The sequence below is a fragment of the Botryllus schlosseri genome, chromosome 7 (assembly GCF_051294905.1).
Source record: "Botryllus schlosseri isolate E-star chromosome 7, Bs_hap1, whole genome shotgun sequence".
Lineage (NCBI taxonomy): Eukaryota > Metazoa > Chordata > Ascidiacea > Stolidobranchia > Styelidae > Botryllus > Botryllus schlosseri.
Genome location: NC_137242.1, coordinates 21427556 through 21453512, shown reverse-complemented (window position 1 = coordinate 21453512; position 25957 = coordinate 21427556). Strand labels below are relative to the sequence as shown.

Sequence of the window (25957 nt, the reverse complement as noted above, 5' to 3'; positions counted from 1 at the left end):
CACAGGCGTGGATTACATAATCACTTGAAAAGAGTGTTTTTCCTCCATTTCGGCTGGCGCCAGGTTTAGTAGGATTATTGGTTGTCAGTTGCCTTTATTAACTTGCGTTCCAGAAATAGCTCAGTCTGTAGATACGCCGATCCTCGTCCCGTTGGAATCATGTCGCTCGTTTATTTTTCATGCAGTCATTAGCATCAAGCATCATTCTAGTAATATCAACTTGTTATGATGCAATTTGCTTTGGTTTAACAGTAGAATAGGCCGTACCTGCCGAAATATGGTAGTCATCGCCAAAAAAATCACGAACTTCTCGCCTAAAACCACACAAATGGATAAACACGGATTACAAGACCACTAATTTACTTCGCAAACGGCCTTCATCCATACATATGTCAGCACGAAATACTTCATATTTTCCGTAATTGCGACATCCTGTAGTAACCGGTTGTATCAATACGTCTGAAGGATTGTTTAGTCTTTGCACAGTTGAGATAGCTCATCCTCAGTTCACGGAAAATGATGATGGCAATATATTGGCTATAGCCAGCACTTGTTTTTAATGTCCGATTACGGGCGTTTTGAGTTTCAAGGAATACAATTTTACATCCTACCGATATGCCGATATGTACATTTATATTTCTACAATAATTTTGCATATTACTTATTGTCAACCTAGATATAGATATCACCAAACGAGTGGAGGATTAAAATGCCTACCGTTACATACAACGTGTATGAAGAGGAAAAAGGATATAAACCCAAAGTGACAGTAAATGGTGAAATGCTTTCAACTTTTATACGAATCCATAACTACACTTGGGTTTGCATTGAAAACAAAAAGTAATTCAAAACGAGCATGTTTAAAACAGAGCCCTTGTTTAAATCATGTCTTCTTAGCCATGACGTCACGAACTCTTGAATGTGACGTCACAATAGATTTAAATTGACAATTGAAAATAAAAGGGTAAATATGTCTCCTTCGACAAAAAAGGCTTCCGACCATTGTCATAAACAGATAAAAAATAGCTTTAAGCCGGACTGCATCGCTGTACAGCATTTTCACGGTCGGCGTTCATCATCAGCACCCATTCCGGACCAATGATCTATATCTTCATGTTATAAACTGTTGAACAGAAACGATTTCGAGGGTTCCAGCCAATCCACCTCGTTTACGTCGACTACATTGGGTGCAAATCTTCCATAAGCTCGTACTACACGTTTTTTCGAAAATATTTACACAAATATGGCATAATTATACAACGTTTGAAAAAAGGGCATATTTTGGAACATTGTTTAATTAAACCATGTTTTTATAAAAGTAGTGTTTTGAAACACAATCTGTTTTAAATGAAACTCTCTATATATGTGTGGTCTCCAAACCACCACACGATAATAAAGCTTATCATATTTCAGATTGCGATCAAACTTCGGGTACGATGCCGAATGAGTCATTTAAAAAGAAATCGGGAAAAAGAGATATTGTAGGGATTGTTTTCTGTTGTTTTGTGGTTGTGGGAATCACAGCAATATCCGCGCTCCATTTTGAGTCTCAGAGAAGATGGTATCGAGGTTTGTGCAGAGAATATTTAGATTACATCACCAGCCATTAGCCAATAAAATGCAATATTGGATCTTGTCATCAGCCTCTATGGTCCCCTATTGGCCTGTGCTCGCGGTTTAGGCCAGGCTCACGATAGCAACTATAATTTCAATATGATTTACTATCACAAAAAACATTATTTTACTGAACCCAATCCTTCGATGCAGATTATACTCTCTATTGATATTAATTCTGTAATTTTTTAAGCAAATTGTCAGTGTGAAAATTTTGTGCTGTAGCGTAATTAATGTCAAAATTCAAGTACGTTTTCATTTATCGAATTTCAGAATACACAGATCTGGAAGAAAAATATCAGCGTCTTGATGAAAAAAGAATTAAAATGGAAGAAAATAACATCAATGGTCTGTTATAGCTTTACGTCTTTCGGTCAATTCATAGAAATGTTACTCTAGAAAATATTTTATCCTGTCTCATTTTTGTTTTGTTTTTGTGACTTTACATTTACTTACGATCAACGTGACTTCCAAATGGCACACTATCTTCCTATGATGCCGGAATTCTATTGATCGGTACCGTCTCTAATTCCATATCTATGCTCTCGATTGAAATGTAATGGACCGTCCCAATGAAATTTATTTCAATAATCCCATCTTTCCACTCCCACTTTAACGCCCGTCAACAATTCTAAATAAAATGCTTTATATTACTAGAAAACCTATGTAGTAAAATGTGCGACACTCATTATATGCCCATTTACCAATGATTGAAGGTCATAATCATTTTGAGTTGTAATATTTTTTCGTATATCCGCGATGTCCTATTTATTTCGTACTGCCGTGAAATGATTTAGTAGTTTATTTATATTCGTGGCATAATGATGCTAACGTGTCGAACACTATTTAATCGACGTACAATTTTGCCGCCTTGCTCAATGAAATACCTATGTTCAGAAACGCTAAAATTGCGTAATTACATCGGGAAGATAGAAAGGGAGGCTCACGAAGGTAAGGATGGATTACTGCGTGCTCTTCATTTGTCGATGCTGTGGGAAGTTCATTTAAATCCTATGTAGAAACTTTGTCGCGAATTCTTATCACATATTGTTGAACTGCAGACACAGCAACAAATTAAAGTAGTAATCAAATCTATACAACACGGAAAGTGGAAGGATACGTACATTTACACTTATCACCAACTTCTATCCAACGTTGAACGTATGAATTAGGCACTGGAGTGCAGCAGCTTGGAAAAACGCAACTATAGTGGGTTCACCTCGACAATGGATCATCACACGTGAAGGAGAAGAAGGGTAGCGCTTCCCTAGGCCCTATTCTATGTTACACACTACGTTACTTTCCATATTAAATAGATGATCGGTCGTCCTATGTGTGGCGAGAGTTCCTGGAGGTTGTTTTTGCTGTATACTCTTATTATTGTGTCACAATATAACATATACATCCAATTATTCTTGCACGCCCTATGAAACATTACTGAATGATCATGCAATACAAAGGTGGTCAATGATTCTCTTCATCGGTGTGACGACATCTGTATATTGTTTATTAAAATGAAGTAAATCGTTCAGATACACTGCAAATGCAAAATCATGCGGAGCTCATCAGAAACGAAGCCCGGGCTGGTGAGTGTAGCGTACCACCATTTTCAATGACAATCTAATTAATTTGAAATTCCAGACAAGTTCGCCAAATTTAAGAGAGAGAGAGAGAGAGAGAGAGAGAGAAAGAGAGAGAGAGAGAGAAAGAGAGAGAGAGAAAGAAAGAAAGAGAGAGAGAGAGAGATATACCGTCATTGAACTTTAAACTCAGTTCAATATCAAAATATGTTTTCATCTCTCACTCGTTCATACTAAGGCAGGCATAATGTCAATCAAGTGAATTCGAACTTCTTACATCACATGCTTGCACTCAATGGTTTCTGGTGTGGAATAGACGCATTCGTTAAACATTATATAAAGCACAGTCTACATATGAAGAGACACATGCTCGATTACCGTTACCAGCTACCTGCTCCGGAATGTATGTATCGAAAATTGTATTGCGTGTTGTTCACAAAAACTCATTTTAAATCAATATAGCTAACCAGTCATGGCGTCACGAACGCATCCAGCGCGACCAGTATGGCGTGAAATACCGCTTTCGCTAATTTTTGAGGGTTATCGGTATTGGTCCACAATACGTCTTATGTTGCAGTTATAGGCGATTCTCTTGCGTACTGGTGTGGCTATTTGTCGTGTGTACTCAAACAAGCAAATAGCTGCTCCGTAATGACAAAAGTTTTAGGTAGTGGAGAATGAAGACTAGGAATAAATCTTAAGTGGGAAATGCAGACAAAAAGATTGGGAACCACTGTTCCAGATGAAGGTATCGAAACGGCATGGCCGGCTCCTAGTCTTACTTACTCTTACTAAGTTCCAGAGGATGTTATACATCAATCAACTAATAAATTACGAATTCAAATAAAAAATCATCGAAACTGATCGGTTATTAAAATCACGGCTGATGTGGAGTCGGTAAATTTCACCACCGGCTTTAACTCCGACCCCAGACATATTCAATATACCGACTCCAACTCTGGTTACGAGTCTCGAGTCTTTAAACGCACCGACTCCAGCTTCGACTCCGACTATTTTCCTCGAAGCACTCCGTATCCAACTGAAACTCCAACACTCCTACACTACTACACTACACTATGTTTGAATGACTTTCATATAACCAACAAGCATATACAAACATACTATTCACGATTACATGCGAAGGTGTTTCATTGTGGCACAGCTCGAAATACTTGCTGTACAATTAACATCCAAAATATTTATAAAAAACATAAACCACGGATATTCTAAAATGTATGAATCCTTCAAAGTGATATATTACCCATTCTGTATAATTAAAATGTGTATATAAACAAACGTATAGCACTTGAGTCCGTCACTAATAGGGATTTACAGATGTTCTGACTGCATACTGTAGGACTGATGACAAGAACATACTCTCTCACTACTAATAAACGGTGGTCAGAATCCAAATTTAGGGTGTAGTCAAATAACATATGTCTACATGCACTGAGACAATTATTCATGGACTGGTAGTATACTTGCACTATATCCTAAATCTTTGCTCGACCCAAGTGGCTGAGCTACTTATGAGAACTATATTTGATTTTATCAAGTGGGAAGCAGTGTTTGGTTTTGTTTGCATCAACTTACAAGTGGTGTTGACACTTACTCTTTACTCTTTTACAATAGCATAATTTCAAAAAGCCCACCGCATTTGTGATTGTATCAGAAATTTTGCGTTTGTCACGAAAATGCATCTTGCAATATTCCTCCTCTATGCAACTGAATTGCAATTTGCAAATAATGTCCAATTTTATCGATATCGTCACTAATGACAGTGATTGTTGGTAATACAAATTCTCCCTTATTTACTAGTAACCATTTTAAGAGACATTTGAAAGCACTTATTAAAGAAGTTGGAGTTGGCTCTTTAAGGGAAAAATTAGCGAAACTTCGACTGCTACTCCACGACTCTAACTACGTCATCACAGCATTGATAAAAATGCATTATACAAAACTGTAGTCTCAGAACTCATCGTTTTCAATTTAACCATTATGTAATCAAATTGTGAATGCACGGGCAACCACCCAGTCATGTCATCTCAGCAAGGTTCACAGCCAGAACTGAAATTAAAAGATCATCAATTACTATTTTTATTCAACAATCCCGTTTGATAACCTTGGCGCATTTCGTGTGAAGTAAAAAACGACACGAACGCACAATATTTAGGTATTTGTTTTATTCTGATCTGCCCGTCCTCAGCAGAGGGTGCGTTATTGTGACGTAGATTCGAATAAGGATTTAAAGTATCAGAAGGACCCAGAGCGGCATTTAGTTTCTAAGGCTGTAGAGCAATTTACAGTGCCGTGATAGATTTGTTTTAGCTACTGCATATCTGACTATTCCATAACATGTTCGAGTTGAGTAAAACTCCTAGGTATTTCGCATTTTTAGCGTTGGAAATAGGTCTATCAATGTGCAGTGATGTTCAAGGTTATGTTATTTTTACCGCCAATAAGTGCGATTTCGTGGCGTTGACGGAAAGGATTTCAAGGGCCTCAACTAGCATTATAGGCATTTGATCACTGGTCGAGGCATCCAACCTTGCCGCAGGTATGGGTGAGTATCATCTGCGAACAGTGTGATAGGAAATGTGAAAACTGCCTCTGTAAATGATCCATTGTTTCTATAACCTATAGTCAGACCATCGGCGATGAACTTTGCTGTCGGTATGCATTTAGCTGAGAATTTTTCTTGTGCTAAAACTGAAGCGACGGATTTGTTTCTTCATTCGAGAGAAGCCGCACACTTTTCCACCTTTCTGCAACCGAATCGTCATTTATTGAAATCTGCCAACCTGATTTTGCTCGTAATGCTTGTAAATCATCTTTTATTTTCGTTTCTATGACGTCATGCAAGGTTCTGAAATTCCTTATCGGCTGGCGATTGCACATGACGAATGTCAATTTGAGAAGTGGCATGTTTCAACATATTCACGTTATAAATATATTATTATAATGTGTGGTAAAGTTTTGTACCCCGAAAAGTCACTTTACATTGCCTATTATTTTAAATGTGTCATAATATAAAGCTATTTTTAATTTTCCCTTTAGTGTTACCACACGTCCTCTTTTTTCCTTCTTTTGAAAGAGTCCTCGGAGGACGTACTTTTGTCCTCAATTTTGAGATTTTATCCTCTAAAGATACGATTGAAATCGACGGAGATGCCGTAAATCAGCACCGAAGTACGCTCCGGCGGGTATTTCGGGAGCTGAGCGGGAAAGTTGACCTTTTTGTAGTAAGCTACCCGAAAACGTTGACCTTTTTTTAGTCAACCGATCACGAAGTGGGAAAACTTTACCATTTTTTAAGGATTTTCCTCCAGTTTTGCAAGTCTGAAAATTCTGAAAAAGTGTCCTCTTTTCAGATTTCCAAAATATGGTAACCCTATATTGCTACGCAAACGCAAGTCATGAAATTTGTAATAATTGTTTTTTAGAAACGCTAGAAGTGCGAAGGGATATCGAACAAATGAAGAAAAATGCGAATAACGGTAAGAGTAATGCAATTTGAGTTATATGCGCACAACGATACATATACAACTGTGGAAACCAATAAAACATGCGTTCATCAATGACCAATGAGGGCTGAGAACTTGAGCAAGAGTACAGGTCCGAAACATCATTTCGTCGCCCCGCCCCCCCCAAAAAAAACACGTTGTTTTTGCCCCCTCATAGGGTCATAATCAATATTCTTTCTCTGCAGGATGACATTTGTCTTCTAGATTGCCAGAACAGGAGCATTTGGAGTGAGCCGTTTATGGGCTCCTATGGACAAATGACACACTTCTCGGAGTCGCATGTTACATGGCCTAAAACTTTATATGTTTTGATGCCTCGTGACGCGTGCGGTGACGGCCGACGCCGAAATGCAAAGTTCGATATATCTCAATATATTGCTGCTTGTAATATCGCCCATTGATAAAATAATAGGTCACCCTTGATCTAATATACCAATTAGAATCGTATAGGTTAGCACTATCACATTTTTGGACAAATTGTTTGGAGAAAAATGACTTCGTTCCAGTAAATAAATGTACGCACTAGCACTGAAGTAAAACTTCAATTGCGTTTGCCCTATCCAATTTCAGAATACTTGGATATCAAACAGGAATATAAGAGGCTGGAAGAAAAAACAGCATTGATGGATGAAAATAATTTTAACGGTAAGTTCATTAGAGCATTATATTACAAACGTAGTTCAATGACACAGAACTTATATGTGCAACTACGCTTGCACATACTCCAGCGAAAAAAGTTTGCTTGTTATGGTAACCGCCTTGGATATTTTAACCTAAAAGCATATTCGTCGATATGCTACAACAACAGTTGCTAGCCTTTAGTAACCGGCGGAACACTTATGCTTATCTGCAATCTATTTAGTAACCCCATATCCCCCCTGCGGTATAAGAACACAATTATCTACCGCAATATGTTATTTTCACACAATGCGAAAACTTTATAATGGATATCAATGAAAACCAGCGTGGCGACTGGATTTTCCATTGAAAAGTTGTGAAATATAAGAGAAGTGTCATCGTCTTTTTCTGTCGATGCACAACAGCGTGATACCAATATCTTAAAGGGGCACTGCACTCTAAAGATGATGTGGTCTCGTATTGAAGGGAAAAACGAAAAAAAATGGCTTCGGAACGCCACCGTAATGGAGCTGCAATTTATTGAAATTTCCACAGGAAGTTCACGCTTCAGCTGTCGCAGCTACGCGTCATTTCTTAACCCGTTACATGGCACGGTGTCTTCACCGTCGCACTTGCTCGACGCGATTAGGCAGTCACGCAGAGAACGAACTTTAGATTGTTTTCAGCCGATGTTATGAAGGAAATATGTCACATATCCGTGAATAGCCTTATAATAGAATAGAATGGATTCAAAAAAGACCTACTTGATCACCTCCTGTCGTTATACTAACACTGTTGCCCTACCTCGCCCAGACATTGCTTCATTGATCATTTGCTACTATCGTTTAATTTTTCTTCTATTTTCCTTCTTTAACTAAACATTTTTTACAGCCAGACTGTTCAGAGTCAAGTGTACCTGTTTGATGCTGGTGTGATCAGACTGGATGACCTGCACGGTCTTATCGATCATTCCTATCTAATACCGAATACTGTGCATGCATATTTTCTGTACCACCATCACTGCCGTTTGGTTGGATGAAAATAAAGACCTTCTCTCTCTTTCTCTCTCTCTCTTTCTCTCTCTTACACGACAAGGTGTTTTATATACGGCGTTCCACGGACGATGTTCAGTCAGGAGATTTATGTCTAAATCGGGCCTAGTGTCTTCTATTTTTTTAGGACAGAAATAGATTATGCCCTACTCCAAAGGTTGTGCATTGTGCACTGTGCTGTCAGAAATACGCTGTACAATCACAGCTTGAAAATTACAGCTGTATGAATAGCTTTGCATCAATATACAACTGTAATAGCATTTCAGTATCAGTCAACTGGCAAATGTTATAGAGTCATGACAAGCTTCAGACACAAATCCTCCCGACTTAACATCGTACGTTGAGCGGCGGTACCTTACGACCATACTTCACGTAACTAAACCGCTCGCCCTGTAAGACATAATTCCTACATCATTTCGGCTGACAATTATCTAAAGTTCGTTCTAAGTGATTGCCTAATCGTGTTGAGCAAGTACGACGGCGAAGATATCGTGCCATAAATTTGTCAACTGGTTAGGAAACGACGACGCGCAGCCGCGGTAGATAGAGCGTGAAGGTCCTGTGGAAATTTCAATGAATTGCAGATCCATAACGGTGGCGTTCTGAAGAAAATGGCTGCCGCCAAATTATTCTTTCGTTTTGCCTTTCAATTTGAGACCACGTCATTTTTAGAGTGCAGTGTTCCTTTAATTACAAATGAGCTTATGAATATTGGAGATTAATTCGGCATTTCAGCCGGTCGGGATTCTGACTTCGAACCCAAACCTCACCTGCACACGACGTACCACCACAACAATCATAAGTCGACTACTGATTAGGTCTAATTGCCTGCTACCAAGAGTAACAATATCGGCCAATACTAAAATATCATCACCCTCACAAATCATATGTATCGTATGTGTCGGTGATGTCCTCAGCGGAATCCCCGAGACTAGCTCATAGACCCGTAGTGTTCCGTGGAACAGTGGATAAGAACTCTCACCGTGACACAACAATATCAGTCATTTATAATCCAACAGTACCGAGGTTTTTTTATACTCATCGTTTTATGCATTACCGGTAAAATCGCAGTTTACCACCGCACACCGGGAGCATTTAGGGTTTTATCGGAAACGAAATCCATCGCCATCGGTTACATTGTTCGGATTTTCGGTATCAATCCTGAGAGATATACCATACCTTTCCCGCGCCAACGTTGATTTAATAAACGGGTCATGCAGTATCCAGTCCCTGTCGAGATTAAAGCCATATAATCTATTGACCGCAAACCGGAGTAATAAAGTTGTTGTGTTGATGCTATTGTCTTTCAGAAACGCGGGAATTGCGTGGATACGTGGAAATAATGCAGAGAATCGCAAATGTTGGTAGGTATTGTTGGTTATTATGATGTATTTACGCACAAGTAAGATGTAAATGCCGAGAAAAAGTTTTGCATGGGGTTGAGGCTTTTTGAATTGAGCAATGTAGTCTGAGCAGTTATATTGTGAACATGCACCTTTCAGTAGGCCAACGTCAAACGTCATTTTGTTACAATTCAAATCCACCTTCGGTAACAACGCAATTTGCTATTGTTATTTTTATTAATATTGATGAAAAGAGGAATGGCGATTTTCGCTTGTAAACGGGTGCGTCACGGACTAGAACAGTGGTTCCCAACCGGGGGATAATTCAATGGTTTTTCGTGAGGAATTGACACATTTGATAAACATTATATACAGGGTAGTCTACATATTTACGGAGACACATGCGCGATTACCGTTACCAGTTAACTACTCTGGAATGTATGTATCGAAAATTATATTGCGTCCTGTTTACAAAAACTCGGTTGTTGCTCTGGATAACTAATGGTGGCGTCACAAACGCATCCAGCACGACTAGTATGACGTGGAATAACGCTTTTGCTGAATGTTGAGCAGTACCGGAATCGGTTCACAATACTTTTTATGTTGCAGTTGTGGGCGATTGTCTTGCGAACTGGTGTGGTTGTGTCAGTTGTGTGTCTTGTGTACAGTACTCAAACAAGCAAATAGTTTTGGATAGCGGGGAATGAAAACTCAGAACAAATCTGACGTGGGAATAACGACAAAAACGTTTGGAACCACTGGACTAGTATGTGCCGGGCCCGGGGGTTTACTAAATTTGTTACAAACATAGTTCCGAGCATTCATAACTCGGGTAGCGCAACTATTGGGACATTATGTGGGCAAGAACCGATTTACAATATGTACCATACGATAAAACGAACTCTATACCATGGGATGACATTTCGGGGACGATCAGTCAATATTCGAGGGTTGTGGTGATTTTGAGCGCATGATCCCTGTCAAACACGTTTACACTTAGTTTCCATCTAATATTTTTACTTTTATTTGTAACTTTATATAGCATATTTGGTATAGTGGCGAAAAAAAACATATTGTCAACAGAAAGCACAATACATGTTTATGCCTTACTATTAACAGACCGAAATAAAACCACAATTGCATTGGAGGCTCTGAATGGCTCGTCAAGAAGCAATCTATATCGAGTGAATGCTGATATTGCTGATATTAAACGTAAACAGGTAACAGTGGAATTGTCAGCAATAACTATATATTTCTCCATTAACCAGTATATTAGATTAATATTATTGATAAATCATACAAGGATAAGCGGATTCATGTCGATTGACACGATTTGCAAGTATACCACTTAGCACCAATATATCAATAGTTGATGTGATTATAAATTTTTCATCATGGGCTTTTTGACATATGAATCAATGCCCACGCACTCTTGCTTCTGTCCGGATATTCCGGTCCGTTGAGCATAACACCAAGTCAACCTACTTGTTTCATTTGACCGTTTATGATTGACGATGGGTGGACAATGTGTCGTCTACAACGGCATGCTTATAAAGTAGGCTACAAGATGTAAAATGTAAAATGATAAGTACAACGACCGTGCAAACATCTACGATGCAAACGGATTGCAGGTTGTAATTTTTTTTTCAGTTTTTTTTTAAACAATTTTGACAATTTTCTGACTTATCGTTACAATTTTGACAACATTTTGACTTTTTTGACGGGTCAAAAAGTCATCCCAAAGTTATCAGTTATCGAATCGCAACGGTTCCATTATTTAAATGATTCTAAGAGGAGGTAACTAGAATTGATTGGTGATTTGGAAAGGGTGCAACAAGGGAATAAGAATAAAAACCACGCGTTTCAGACTAAAACTTCGTTAACGAGGATGCGAGATGAGATACGAAAAGAGGTCTTCTTCCGGAAAGTATAGTGGAATACTCAATGTATGGAAGCATTATTGCTTCCAATTTATCCCCCATTTCTCACGAACGAGTAACTTGGAGACACCTGATCCAGCTGAATTATTATTAAGGACGACGAAAGTACTTATAGAGACCCGGTCCTTGTAAAGTTGTTGGGTTGGCAAAGGAGCGAAAATGTCCTCTTCAAGTATTTTCCGGATGCAGTCAATTACGGAACAGCTCGCGCCAGATGTAGCGGTTACCCCAGAGGTAGACTGGCGACAAAGGTACTTCGCGATCCGCAAGCAGTCAGGTAACTGTTGTCCGAAATATCGATTATATTGTGACCAGCATTCTACGCCTATGTCGCGATCAACAAATATTTTGCGTCTTTCCGATTCGATCGCGTGGCTTGCAATGCAATATGTCCAAGTTCAACAAATTGGTATTAATAATCATGTATAACTGCTACATTCATAGAATCTACCATTTTCAAACTCATCTAGGTAGAAGTGTTGGGATCAAGTCACTAACTTCGAGTCACAAGCCATCTCGAGTCATTCCACATTTTTACTGAAGTCAAGTTAAGTCACTCGATTTTTGGAGGTGACTCGAGTCAAGTCAATTCAAGTCACGGATCAAGTCAAAATTCCAATCAAGGTGTCTTATCGATGTGCGAGGCCTAATTAGCTCATTGGATTTTGCTAGCTGTTTGAAATTTCGATTGAGTCGCCAGATATTTTAAATCTAAGAATAGATATAGAGTTAAATATACATGCAAAAAGGCGATGTATAACTCGCGAATGCGTAGTACTGCTAAACTACGTAACTGTTGTATACCCTCATTCTTTATTTATCCGCCGAAATAGAGAATAGAATGCGAAACTTCAGATAGGGGAAACGAATTGATATGATACATTATCTAACTTCATATCCATAGGATACAATTTAAGCATGTGCCAATGCTTGACTTTAGTAATATAAACTTGTAAACTATGTTCGAATTCGATTTAGATCATACAAGAGATTTGGTGAAGGTGATCAACTAGCGCCAATGACCAAGTTATAGAAGGGAGATAGATATATACCTTATTATTATATTACTTTACTACTGCAACAACGTAAGCTATAAAGCGTTCAATGTATTCCTGATACAACAACGGAGATTAATTAAACCATAAAATCATTGAATGAATGAGATTTGTCGCACTTACAAGCAATATTCCCTCTAATTTTTGACGAGACTGCGCACACTCACCAACTTATACTGCGCAGACCCTTGGAAACAGTGTGTAATTTAAAAAAAGGTCATTACTTCGGGTTATTGTGCGCAACGTAGGTTTTCTGTGCGCGGAGACCGTGTCAGGACTGCGCATTTGCGCACGTGCGCAGCTTAGAGGGAACATTGCTCACAGTAGCACCAGCGCATCGAGAAAAACCCGAACATTTGTAAAGTATACAGCGATTTTTATCGACATTCATTACTTGATGAATTGAAATTGACTCGCAAATTTGTTTTCCGAGTCACGAGTCAATCCGAATTTCTGAAACGCCTAGTTAAGTCGAGTCATTTTTGAAACGTGACTCGAGTCAAGTCAAGTCGTATCAAATAAGTGACTCGAGTCATCCCACCACTGCTTGCTATAAAACGGAGTGGAAGTTACGATAAGAGAAGTGCAAGTTGTGGTCGACTATCCTTCGTTTTTATGATATGCAGATTGGATGATTATCATTAAGATTATTTTCCTCCATATGCGCGTTTCACAACTTTTTGGTCTTCAAATAAATGTCTACCGGGGTCGGTGAGTCAGTCGCAATTTAAGTTATGAACATAGAACTGTCAGTGAATGATTTTCTGAGGTATGCAATCAATTTGACGAATCGAAAGTGAGATAAGGTTGCCATACGTCCGGAAATTCACTGTTCAAACTGCGTACAGGAGGAAATTTCATAATATGCCGGACTGTCCGGAATCTCAAAGGCTAGAAGTGGGTCTAATTGTAATCGCACTTATAGGAGAACGGTATATTCCTATATTCGGTTAAGGCCGTTTAATGATTTATTCAAAGATAGTGGTTCTAAACCTGCGGGACGTGTGCCTTTATTCTGGAGTTCTCGAAGATGTTGAACGTAATCAGCATCCAAAATAGACCGTGAGTAATTGCTAATCTTATTTTAGTAATCAGCTTGTAAAATTTTGAACTGGGCCACGGAACATTTTGACATGGGAAATGGAGTCGCGACCATAAAAGGTTGGAACCCACCAGATGTGTGGTGTTTATATAGCTCGGTTGTGCGCACCGGCATGAGACTGATGAATAATCTTATCGATGTGACCTGAGCATGACTTAACGATGTACAGTTACGGTCCCTGCATATTCGAAGTCATCAACCTCCACCAGCTCAACCGATAACTCTGATCATGTGGGCGAAGAGAGGATAAAAACTATATACTAATATATGAAAGAACCAATATTATTGAAAGAATTCGTTTGAAAATTTAACGACCAGATGCATATAGCAAGCCCTCTCGAAGTTCCATCGATTACACTATGGTGGAGCGAAAACCAGTGTTTATTTTCGCGGGTGGGTGCTGAAAAAAAGAAGGTTTCGTTCCTCGTTAGTCATTACAGCAGAGGTCTCAAATTCAAATGTGCTCGCGGGCCAGTTTTCCAGTTTTGACGACGCCGCGGGCCGCAGCATTTATAGGGGTATTCTATATCTTTCCAAGTAGGCCTTATTTGGCGGGAATGAATTGTCCTACTGAAAGTGAGCCGATGCAGCAGACTGACAGTAAATACACGTCGTCAAATTGTATCAATTTAGGCCTGGCACGAAAAGAGTCATCACATTTATACCTATTTGAATAGAATTGTTGTTGTACTTGATATAAATTAATTATAAGATATAGACACCATATGGGCGGACAAATGTATGATGCCATCATAAAAGCTATCGGGTTATAATTTTGCAGCTACTATGAGTATTTTGAATTTACCAGATTGATAATAGAGACTGATCTGATATCAAAACATTTTTAAGTTAGGCATTGTATTTCCAATCCAGGATTCGGGTATACTTTTGATGAGTAGGCTATTAATCTCATGGCCAAATATCTTCAAATATAGGAGCAGAAAAAATATAAATATTATATAAATATATTAATGAATGTCTCCTAGTGATTGAAATGTCGGAACGCCGAACGGCCCATTGTTATTACATCGTTGGAGCGTACCACAACGGTACTCGGTACCTTTAAGTGGCCCTAATGACATGGTTTAGCCACCAAAGATGTAAGTAACAGATTGCAAATGGTTGCCATAACTATACTTGCTTAGTTAGCGAAATACCAAGCTGCGACCTTCTGATCTTCCCCTGATACGCGATTAGTTTTGTTACGTCCATGGTTCTAACAAATTCACGGCATTCCGAGTCACTCCGAGTCTACTCAAGTCATTTTAATTTTGCCGTCGAGTTAGCCCGAGTCTGAGCAATTCTAGGAAGGGTCGCATCCAAGTCTAACTCACAAATTTCAGTCACGAATTCCAGTCACGAATCGTATAAGGGTTAGGTTTTGTCATCATGAATTGGAAATGTGGCGAAATAGTGAATCTTCCACTGCATGGTGGCAATTGATTGATTGGCGTTTGCAATTGATGTGATAGTGAAGTTTGATGAATAGTTTCAGGCTTTCGGAGCAATTTAAGAGGGAACTTCCACTTTATAACCTGAAAAGATGTATATGACACTTTTATATTGTCAAATTCATAAAAATCTAAAATACCGTCGCGGGCCGCACGAAATGCTCTGGCGGGCCGCGTGTTTGAGACCTCTGCATTACAGCTTGCAACACACAACCACATACCCCTGAACGCTATCGAGACCACCTCTAGTCGATAGGCAAGGCTTTGATAGTGTGAATCCCCCACTGGGCGCTAACGAATGTCCGGAATTAGAGCCACAAAATATGGTAACGCTGACGGAGGATCATTGTCATGGTTCTGTCAAAACTGTAAAGTATGTATGGAAAAATACTTTGAAATTTGCATACCATAACATGCTTGAACATTTCCATAATCCATTCCGAAATTTCGTTCGATACCATACTATACCATGGCATGATTTGGAGCACTTCCAAAATATATGGACGACCCTAGAATGAATCGCTGGAACGATAACTGTGACAGACCCTGTCGATATTTTACAGGGATATAAATTCAAGGAGATATGTGGACGTCAACGAAGACGTAACTCAGCCGTGGGTAGGATATGTTGATCTTGTTGTTGAAGGAACTTTCAAGTGGGCAGACGGTGGATCGACAAATCACGCTACGACCACATGGCATGGTGGGCAGCCAGACGATGCCGGCGGAAATGAAGATTGCGTGGAGATTCTGACAACTTCAGCTGAAAAAGTCTACCTGAACGATCTGACGTGTTCTGATCATCGTCACTATATGTGCGAAGTTGATATATATAGTTAATGAGCCATGGATACTGCGAACTGCTCGATGCTGCGAACTGTACCAGAGAGAGTGTTGTCATGCTCCTCAAAAAATATATCGTTGCGTTCTTTGTCTTTATATGACAGTAAACAGATATGGCGAACATCCCGGACGAATTCATCCAATGTATTAATTCTTCGCGGTAGATCACGATGCTATCACGTTACCAGAGATCCTATCGACATAATGCGGACAGCTTAGGGAACTAATGGTATAAAAACGAAAGCAATACACACGAGGATATGATGAGTGGTACTGATTTCAACACTAGTCTCATGCAGATCAGTGTGGAATAAGTTTCCTGTTGTATGACTTTAATTATTGCAACGATCAATACACACTCACTCTATATTTTTCTACTGATTGTCATCGAAAGTGACCGGTAATAAATACGGAAATTGCAATTTAATCAATCACTAATCAAAAATCGTCAGATGATATTCTTATCTGATCAAGACACACAAGATGTGCAATACTATAAGACACAATACGACGAAATGAACAGATAGGAGGATTCCGAACGACCAGTTGCGGTCTCTCAATCTGCCACCCATCTCAGCCTAGCAACCGATGTCGCAGTTTTTTCGTCAATGTTTGTCAATATTCCGTTGCTCTTTGTTGCTGTTTCCATTGCTTGTAGGTGCACTCTTTTATCGAGTCTTTATCCTGCTGCTTTTTTGTCGCCATAAGAGCAGCGACATAGGGGGAAGAGGAGCCCAGAATAACCTCCATCGCAGAATCAAACCCGGGCCGCCCGGGCCCCAGGCTCTTATCTCCCCGACCAAATCAAATTGAAATATGGCACATATATTGAGAAATAACTTAATAATGATATAAAAACAGCAATGAGAGGGATTGACGAAATGAGGAACAAATGCGATCAATATTTTTTTTTAGAATTCTTACCATTCTTGTCTCAATACTATTTAAATTTCATATTGCAACCTCCGTATTACTATAGTAAATACGCGTTAAAAATTCTTTATGAAATAACAGAATTGACCTGTAATCTCACGAATAAAATTATAATTCATTGTATCTAAACTGAATCGTCATGACATCAATAAGTGGAATACAACAGCAGGCTAAGGAGGAACCGCGTCCGTGGTAATCACGAAGGGGAATATTGGTTGGGTGAAGGAAAAGATTGAGTCCTGGAATTATAGTTTAGAATGTTACGAACGAGTTGTTTTCATCTCGTGTGATGAGGTTGTAAGTTTAGTTACAGCCTAATCACTTTCAAATATTCGTTGCATAATATCAGAAAAGCATATTAGACGATTAGCGACTATAGGGTTGCATTTTAACAAATGGTGTATTGGTGGAAGACATGTTGAATACATGTTTTAAACAGAGTGTTAAAAATGCATTCAAAAACAAAATTCTCAAACGTTGTATAATTATGCCATAATTGTGTCAATACTGTAGAAAAACATGTAGTATTAGCCTACGGAATATCAACGTATACGATACGGTTGGAACCCACGAAATCATCGCCGGTTCAACAATCAATAGTTACAGCAAGTAGGTATGCAACATTTGTACCGAATGGGTGTTTTGATGATGATGACCGCTGACCGCAAAAATGCTGCATAAAGATGTAGTCCTGGTCAAAGATATTTTTGTCCGTTTATGACAGGCGTCGAAAGCCTGTTTCGTCAGAGGATCCATATTTACCCTGTATTTTCAATTGTCAATATAGTGCGATGTGACAATTAATTCATCGTGATGTCCCGGGTAATAAAAGTAAAACGAAAGACAATCCAAAGTACGCTCTAAACCAGTGGTTCTCAACCTTTTTCACCTCGCGGATCGGTAAAATTTCGAAAAATGTTTGGCGGACCGGTGGACTTTGAAATATTGAAATCAACCCAAAACGTAAAGTATGCAACCGTTTTTGCAAGTATATGGTGCTAAATAGCGATATTTCGAGCTTTTTGATTGTAATTAATTATGTTCATGATGGTACCCATGAGATTGTACGGTAGTGAGTGTGCCGAGTCGAGGTCAAATTGCCTTGCCCAGATAAACATGCTAGCGCCGAGAGTCGTTTATAGTCTTTCGCGCCGAAGGCCGTGTTTTAACCGACCACGGTAACTCGAATAATATTATTGTCTTGGACAATACCGAGAGAACTAGCGATTCGGATTCGAACCAAGCACCGTGTCATGCTGCCTTGCACATTACCCACTGCCACCAGACATAGACTGCTCTGACTACTGCGAATACAATGCGCTGCACAAAAATACCTGACAACAGCTATCCTTGCCATCAACAACATCAGGGCCGATCGTCAACTCATACGCCCAAAAGCGTTGGTCTTTGTCCCCCGATAGGGTGATAAATCAAACTTATGGGGGCTTGGCCCCCAAACACCACGACTGTATGGATGTTTTCACCAGTACAAGTGAGCACATTAATTCTACGTAGTGTATGTAGGCAGAGAGATGATGTAACCAAATCGCGAAGCCCGAAAATTTTATATAATTAATTACTGAATCGGTCAATAATATTGATAATTGCATATATTGCTATAAATTTTCTATACTCTCAGAATTATCAGAATATTCGGTAGAGTTGAATGAGGTGTCGTCTCGGAAAATTTAGGGCACGTAATTGATAATAATTAAACATATTCGGAATAATTACTTCATTGCATGTCATTATTTCGTGACCTACTGTCTGTTATGTAGTGAGTAGATAGTGTAATCACCCAAGCGTACTAAACTAAAGGACGCACACGATTCCAAATTGGCATTTCTTCATTGGCAAATAATTTTTCTCTATGTTGTGGTATTTGTTCTGTGGGGTCCAGATTGCCAGGACAGCGAGATTAGGCGCCAGCCATTTTGGAGCCTATGGTAATTGACCATATATATATCGAAGTTTTCGGCCGACATAGGGTGGTGCTTTTCGGCCAAGGTTTTCTCGCTGGCGAATTTTCGGCACACTTTTCGGAGTCCCATGTTACCTTGAACTTCATTATGTGTTGGCGCATCGAGGCACGGAAACGGCTCACGCCGAATTGCCTATTTCTGTAAATCATGAGAATTTCTCGGAGGAAGGCCACCCAATAATCAAGACAATAAGTGACACTAAATCACGCAGCTTGAAAAGAAATTGAAAAAAGTTGGATGAAGTTTCAAAAAATACTCTATAATTCATGTTCAGTCACGAAATGATATTGGGTCGCCCTCAAGCTCGGCCCCGCTCCAATTGGGGGAGTTGGGGTGCGAAAATTTCGGTCCTTCACTAAATGAATGAATCGAAAACGAATGATCGCGCAAATTGCGCGGTTTAGCGAGTCTGCTCGTACTTGTCGCTCGCATGTCGTCAAATAACACTGCTTGAATATCGAGTCAAGTAGAATATGTTTCCATACCTAATGTTACTTCACGTAGTTCTGAATCAGTTTGAAATTTTCTATTTTAATAATTTTAATATTAAAATTCAATTAAGGTATAAAATTGTAATATTCCTGGCGGACCGGTTGGAAAGTCGTCGCGGACCGGCACCGGTCCGCGGACCGGCGGTTGAGAACCACTGCTCTGAACAATGGTCATGTTTCAAACATGTTGGTTTTGAATTGATCTTGCAACCCTAATAGCGATCCACAGCCAATTTTGTTCACTGTGATGCGCATAATGCAGTTTGCAATAATTGAAAACGTTCACGAAATGGCTCTAGCTAGATAAATGATAAAGCGGGATAGATTTTACGTCCGCTTATCATCAAATGACTTGTGTATTTCATGACAATCTTTTACTGCTTTTGAAGCTTAACCTTCGGTTTCGTCGACTACCATATCGTGTTAATAATGGGGTTCCATCGTCAGATCTTTATATCGACAGACTTATCGCAATCATACGATGGGCCTATTATAGCACTGGTCAACAAAATGAAGTAAAAAATATTTTGGCAGAACATCTGAAAGCCGTTTCCGGGGCTTTCGTGGGTGCTGATTACGCATATCGCATTGGTTTTGCCAGATTGGTTCTAGAAAAGAAGATAATTACAACCCCAAAAAGCTTAAAATCACTGTATTTACCCTTGAATATTTCACTTGGTAGGAAGTAGATGTTGGATTTTTCTATTTTTATACTGAGCATGAATATATAAATGACTATGATAAACACTAATGTCGTTCTCAGTTATTCCATCAATATTACCAATTAACATGACCTGATGCAAGAACTTTGTTTATTTAAAAAGCAGTTATGTCTTGCCTAAAAATTTTACTTTTCCATAATAGAAATATATTTTCTCCTTTCCAATTGGTGATTCTACCAAGATGAAAGAATAGTATAAAGCTATCAAGTTTTCCCTAGAAAGCTTAACTAAAATACTCATATACACCTCATCTCCTTTCACTTGAAAATGGTTAATTTTCCCTAAAGCGAACAAAGTGGGTATACCTAGAATCCATATCAAACGAGAAGCTTAAATCTGAAGTCTTTGATGAATCTCAGATGCGAATACTGACTAAGGATTACAATATCATACTAAAAAAGATGCTCACTGCATGGTATCCTTTCTAGGATGTATAATGAAAACTATTTGGAAGATCACAAGGCACCTAACTACAAACAGTTGGTCCCAGGATTGACATCTGAATACGGAAGTAGTGTAGTAGATCGCTCGTGGTGTGCGCTTTTTTGCATGGGGTAGTATAGGGCCCGCTGGTGATTCGCCGCGAAACTCGTGGTGGAACATCGTACTTTTTGACCCCCCCTATCGCTGGTGATTCGCCATGTGTTCTTATGAGTGCGGTCGTGATTCGCCCTTTCGGGTATAGCTCGTGGCGGTGATTCGCCGTGAAAACTCGTGGTCGTGACTCGCCTTTTTTGCTATAGGCGGTGGCGGTGATTCGCCTGTCATGTATTCTTACGCGATCTCTGGTGATTCGCCATGTGTTCTTATGGGTGCGGTCGCATGCGGCTATTGCGTCTTATGGCGGGGTGGCGAGCGGCTATTGATGCTAACACGAAACCCGGGGTACCAAGCGGCTATTATGTCTTATGGCGGGGGCGGCAAGCGGCTATTGTGTCTTGTGGTCGCATGATAGCGTTACAGAGATAGGGATCGGTCGCATGCTAACGTTTTCGGATATAGGTGGCGGCGGCATGTCGTACTTTCGGGTATAGGTATCTCTCGTGTGGTTTCTTATGGCTGCGGCGGCAAGTCGTACTCTCGGGTATTTAGTTTGCCACAGAGCCGGCGTAGACGGTGATTCGAAAATCAACAATAACCGCGTTCGCAAACTAACACTTCAAAAAGGTGGGAAATATTTGTAAAATCCTGCGATCGCTCACAAGATACCACTTCCGGCATATCGATCTATCACTCAATACACAACCGAAGTTGAATTGTAATTGAATGCGTAAATTTATCACCTCGACATCAAAATTCGAAAACAACAACTTGATGCTTTATGTTCTCACTCTAAATTCATGATAAGTGTAATAAGTGCCGAATAACAGATACACCACCGGCGAGACTTGAATACCAATAAATTGTCACTTATTTCTATTCTAGCCGTAATCCTTTGTGAAGTTAACGCTTATTCAAAAAGGTGTGAAATATTTGTAAAATCCTACGATCACCGACAAGATAACACCTAAGACATAGTCATCTTTCACGACTTGGTGTCATAGCCATACCGATCACTCACGCGGTGAAATTTTCGTAAGCAGTTTAGCACAGAGCTTGATTTCACTCGTAAGATTTAATAAGTAACGAATAACAGACCGCCAGTGTCGGTAACTTGAATAGCGACAAATTGCCACTTGTTTCCGCTCTAACCCTAATCCTTTGTGAAGTGAACGCTTATTCAAAAAGGTGTGAAATATTGGTAAAATCCCGCGACCGCTCACAAGATAATACCTAAGACATAACCATCGCTCGCGACTCGCTGTTACATACACGCCGATCGTTGACAATGTAATATTTTGGTAATTGGTTTGCCACATAACCGGCGTAGACGGTGATACCAACAATAGCCGCGTTCACATATTAACACTCCAAAAAGGTGTGAAATAGGTTGCAAACCCCGCGATCGCTGACAAGATATTGTCTCGGACATAACCATCTTTCGCGACTTGCTGTTACATACATTCCAATCACTCACAAGATACTATTTTGGTACTTAGTTTGTCACAGAACCGGATTTCGCTGGTAAAATTTAATAAGTAACGAATAACAGAGCCGGCGTAGACGGTGATTCGAATACCGACAAATTTTCACTTATTTCTGCCCCAACCCTAATCCTCTGTGAAGTTGACGCTTATTCAAAAAAAGGTGTGAAATAATTGTAAAATCCTACGTCGGTGACGCGATAATGCATCAGACATAGCGATCTAGTTATAGTACGGTGTCGGAATCCATTCGCGAGATGTTCTATAGGTAAATTGAGATAATCCGAAACGAAATATTTTAACTTTGGCGTAGTGTGAATTGAAATAGGATTGACAAACATGACCATCAACTTTCCCACAGTCCCATATTGATATTATACGCACATTGATTTGAAACAAGTAATGGAACATTGCAACTCTATTCGCGATCCGACTTTTCGTTTGTCAAAGCGACATTTTAACATCTTACCATACTCAAAAGAATTATTTACAACATTAACAAGTGTTCAAAATCTAGTTTTCACTTACTTGATTATATCACTGCAACTCACAAATTTGAATTAATTCATCCTGGTTGTATTCGTATGATCGGTCTTTTTTATTCAATTGTAAAGGTCGTTACTATTCCGAAGACAAAGTAAGCTATTTACTAATCGACACATAAATGACTAGACATAAACATATTATATTTTGAGTATACGAGATTTGGATGTCTGAACAATAACTGAGAAATAATTTATCACAATAAAATCCGCATATTACAGCGTAAAAGATGTTTGAATGTCAGCAACTCTGTACGACCATAGTTACTATCACTAATTTACCCGACCAACTCGTCATGATCATTCCTGAAATCAACACAAATATGACCACTGACTTGAGTTAACCACAAAACAGCGTCAAGTTTTAAATCCACTTGTAGCTTACGGCTTATTTGAATGCGGGTTATGTTTTGTTGTAATTGAGTGTACGGAAATAGTATTACATCTCGACATCTTACCATCTTACCATATTCAAAGAGTCAACCACGAAAACATTGTCAAGTCAATCCGTTTGTAACTTTTCCAACCAACTCAAGCAGTATCAGTATGAAAACAACCAAGCATACACGAGTCCATACAATCGCTACAATCTAAAATCCATAGCAAGTTCGGTTTTAGGCATATACCACCAACTCGTCTTTTTTGTTCAACTGTAAAAGTCGTTACTATACCACAAGACAAAGAGATTACTATGCGATATATTTTGTAAGACAAAAGTAATTACCACTCGGTGCAGGTGATTTGAGATTAACATAATATGTTTGAGTATACGAGATTTGAAAGTCTGATCAACGTATAGTTGCGACTTCATTTCTTACAATCGAACGCTGGTGTTATATCGAAAGTTACCATTCTGTAAACATAAGGATTGATACATTGATGTGCCATATGCAATAGTTGATCATGGCTTGATTATTACATTATTTGCGTTAATTAGACCCGGCGTTGTGGTAAAGGTTATTATGACAGCAACAAACTTTTCAGTACCGTTGTTATTAACATATTGAGTTGTAAAACTATGCGTGTCTGAAATTTTCTTGAATGGAAAATTATTCCACCTTGGTACATATCACCCTGCGTATCGCGGATATCAGAAAATATTTTACAAATGTAATTGTCTCCACTAACCAAGACTAAAGATGAAACAACAATTTCCTTTGTTAAACAATAACCGGTACAATACTTTATCATCGTAATCAGCAGTGAGAATTGAAACACTTTCACACATTACCCGGTGTCAAGATATCACACTAGGTGAATTGACATACCACCGCTTGATTAATACCTAATCCATTCGCACCATTTCACATACTTTGATCATTACAAAAGTAAATTGGAATATGTTTGCTAGATGCATTCAATTCAGTTAGAAATGTCTGGTACACAACAATCGTAATATCAAGGAAGTACTTGCTACGCTGTAATCCACTTAACGTGTTTTGCATTGTTGTTCATTTGTAGTATTGATTGTTTTTGAACCCCCAAATAATAATTCCCGACATGAAACCAAACCGCTGAAAGTCGTTACCATCACAACGAAACAATTTGTACGATGTTTGTCAAATGCATCCTATAGTTAGGTGTACTAGAATTATTTGTGTAACACATACGCCGACAATGCAATCGAAAATTTTTCCTTTGTCATTCGCTAAAGTAAATGTCAACAATACTCATCAAGCTGTCATCTGTAAATCAAGATTACATCCAACTTGTAACTGTATCGTTTAACTACCGGGTTGCATCAGTTTGCTATTTTTGTCATTTAGTGACTGCTGAACATACCAAACGATACACATTCACTTACGAAATACTGTGCTGGTCGTAATTTCCATCATCGTGATAATCGAAGTACATTTGTTTCGAGTTCATAACAACCGACTACTTTTCTATGACCCGATATATTTTTGACAAGTTATGCTTAGAAGATTGGTGCATTTCCCGAAAAATAATATACCACTCATATTGATACTGCTACTCCATCGACCGGTATTTTCAAACGAGTCGATTTTCAACCGAGCAAAATTTATTACTCGAGTTGTCCTGCTTACTATATTTAAATGTAAACTCACCCGTCTTTCAACAACAAACAATGATAAAAAGTACACAAGCAAACACAACAAGTTTTACTTTTGTAGGACACTAATTATTATTCCACGCATCTCATTTCATACTAAGTGTATATGAAAGATGTTCATGGTACACGAATATATTCGCTCATGCTACGAACATACGCAATGATTGGTGACGCTTTCACACTATTTCGATTTAGTGTAACAAAAACAACAACAACAATTTTCACTCTCTTGACTTATGAAAACAACAGACGAACCTTCATTCAATATTTTGTTTTTTTGTCAACTAGTTACTTTTTCATGAGACCCCCACTACTCTTACAAAAGTACGAAAGATATTTACATCACACAAAGTAATCAACTTTACTCGATATTCCCATGCTACGAACCTGTACAATGATTGGTGACGCTTTCAAACTGTTTCGTTACCTCAAGACCTTTATTGTCTGAATGGTTGTTCATGTATCTTATTAATCAAATAGTTCAACACACAACAATAGTACGAACAGAAACATCAGAGTTGTTTACACAAAAGTTTGTATGCGTACAGTATGCGAATACCATGTGTAAGTCGAGCGCAATTGTGGTATCCATCCAAGTTTAGTTAACACAAATTCATTACAACGGAGCCGCGTAAACTTTCGTGAAAGAAAAGCATACCCACTTCCCGAGGGTTCTGTCAATGTCATAACAATAAACCAGATACTCCAACAACAGAGTACATATGTTTTCTAGTCACGATCCTTACATCTTTCACATATATCAATCTACTTTGCTACCGAAAAGTGCTGAGTCATCATATGGTTGTCCTCACAACTAAAACATACTATCATACAAAATGGTCGTTATAGTTTGCACACCAATGGTACATCGTACAAGTAACAAGTCTCGAGAATCCAGTTATTCAAAAAAAAACGTTAAAGTATTTCTACGCCAAATCGTTATGTTGACGAAAGCGTATATTGTAATATCATGATCGGTTTGTACACGTTGGTCACAAAATGTCACTACTACAAATAATTGTCATCTCTATTGTACAGCAGCTCGGTAATCGAAATGCATTAAAATT

At 38.9% G+C, this 25957-nt stretch overlaps 2 protein-coding genes across 2 annotated transcripts; both read left to right on the top strand.

Moving 5' to 3' along the window:
• The first annotated feature begins 541 nt into the window (after positions 1-541).
• On the top strand, positions 542-9206 carry LOC145443425 (uncharacterized). Its single transcript, XM_080321390.1, has 8 exons — positions 542-776; positions 1414-1569; positions 1888-1962; positions 2512-2565; positions 3147-3200; positions 6638-6691; positions 7289-7363; positions 9124-9206. Exons 1-8 carry the CDS (start codon positions 710-712, stop codon positions 9204-9206), a joined length of 618 nt encoding a protein of 205 aa, XP_080177516.1. The 5' UTR covers positions 542-709.
• A 505-nt stretch (positions 9207-9711) lies between these two features.
• LOC145442595 (C-type isolectin Sp-CL4-like) lies at positions 9712-16126 on the top strand. Its single transcript, XM_080320550.1, has 4 exons — positions 9712-9752; positions 10851-10951; positions 11767-11948; positions 15843-16126. Exons 1-4 carry the CDS (start codon positions 9731-9733, stop codon positions 16117-16119), a joined length of 582 nt encoding a protein of 193 aa, XP_080176676.1. The 5' UTR covers positions 9712-9730; the 3' UTR covers positions 16120-16126.
• The last annotated feature ends 9831 nt before the right edge of the window (positions 16127-25957 follow it).

Bases quoted from the DNA above. Each gene is read 5' to 3' on its own strand.
- LOC145443425 (XM_080321390.1), top strand. From the start codon at position 710: ATGCCTACCGTTACATACAACGTGTATGAAGAGGAAAAAGGATATAAA. The intron at 777-1,413 runs GTGAAATGCTTT...ATCATATTTCAG, and splicing joins ACCCAAAGTGACAGTAAATG to ATTGCGATCAAACTTCGGGT. The intron at 7,364-9,123 runs GTAAGTTCATTA...TCGGCATTTCAG, and splicing joins GGATGAAAATAATTTTAACG to CCGGTCGGGATTCTGACTTC.
- LOC145442595 (XM_080320550.1), top strand. From the start codon at position 9,731: ATGCAGAGAATCGCAAATGTTG. The intron at 10,952-11,766 runs GTAACAGTGGAA...ATTATTATTAAG, and splicing joins CTGATATTAAACGTAAACAG to GACGACGAAAGTACTTATAG. The intron at 11,949-15,842 runs GTAACTGTTGTC...GATATTTTACAG, and splicing joins CGCGATCCGCAAGCAGTCAG to GGATATAAATTCAAGGAGAT.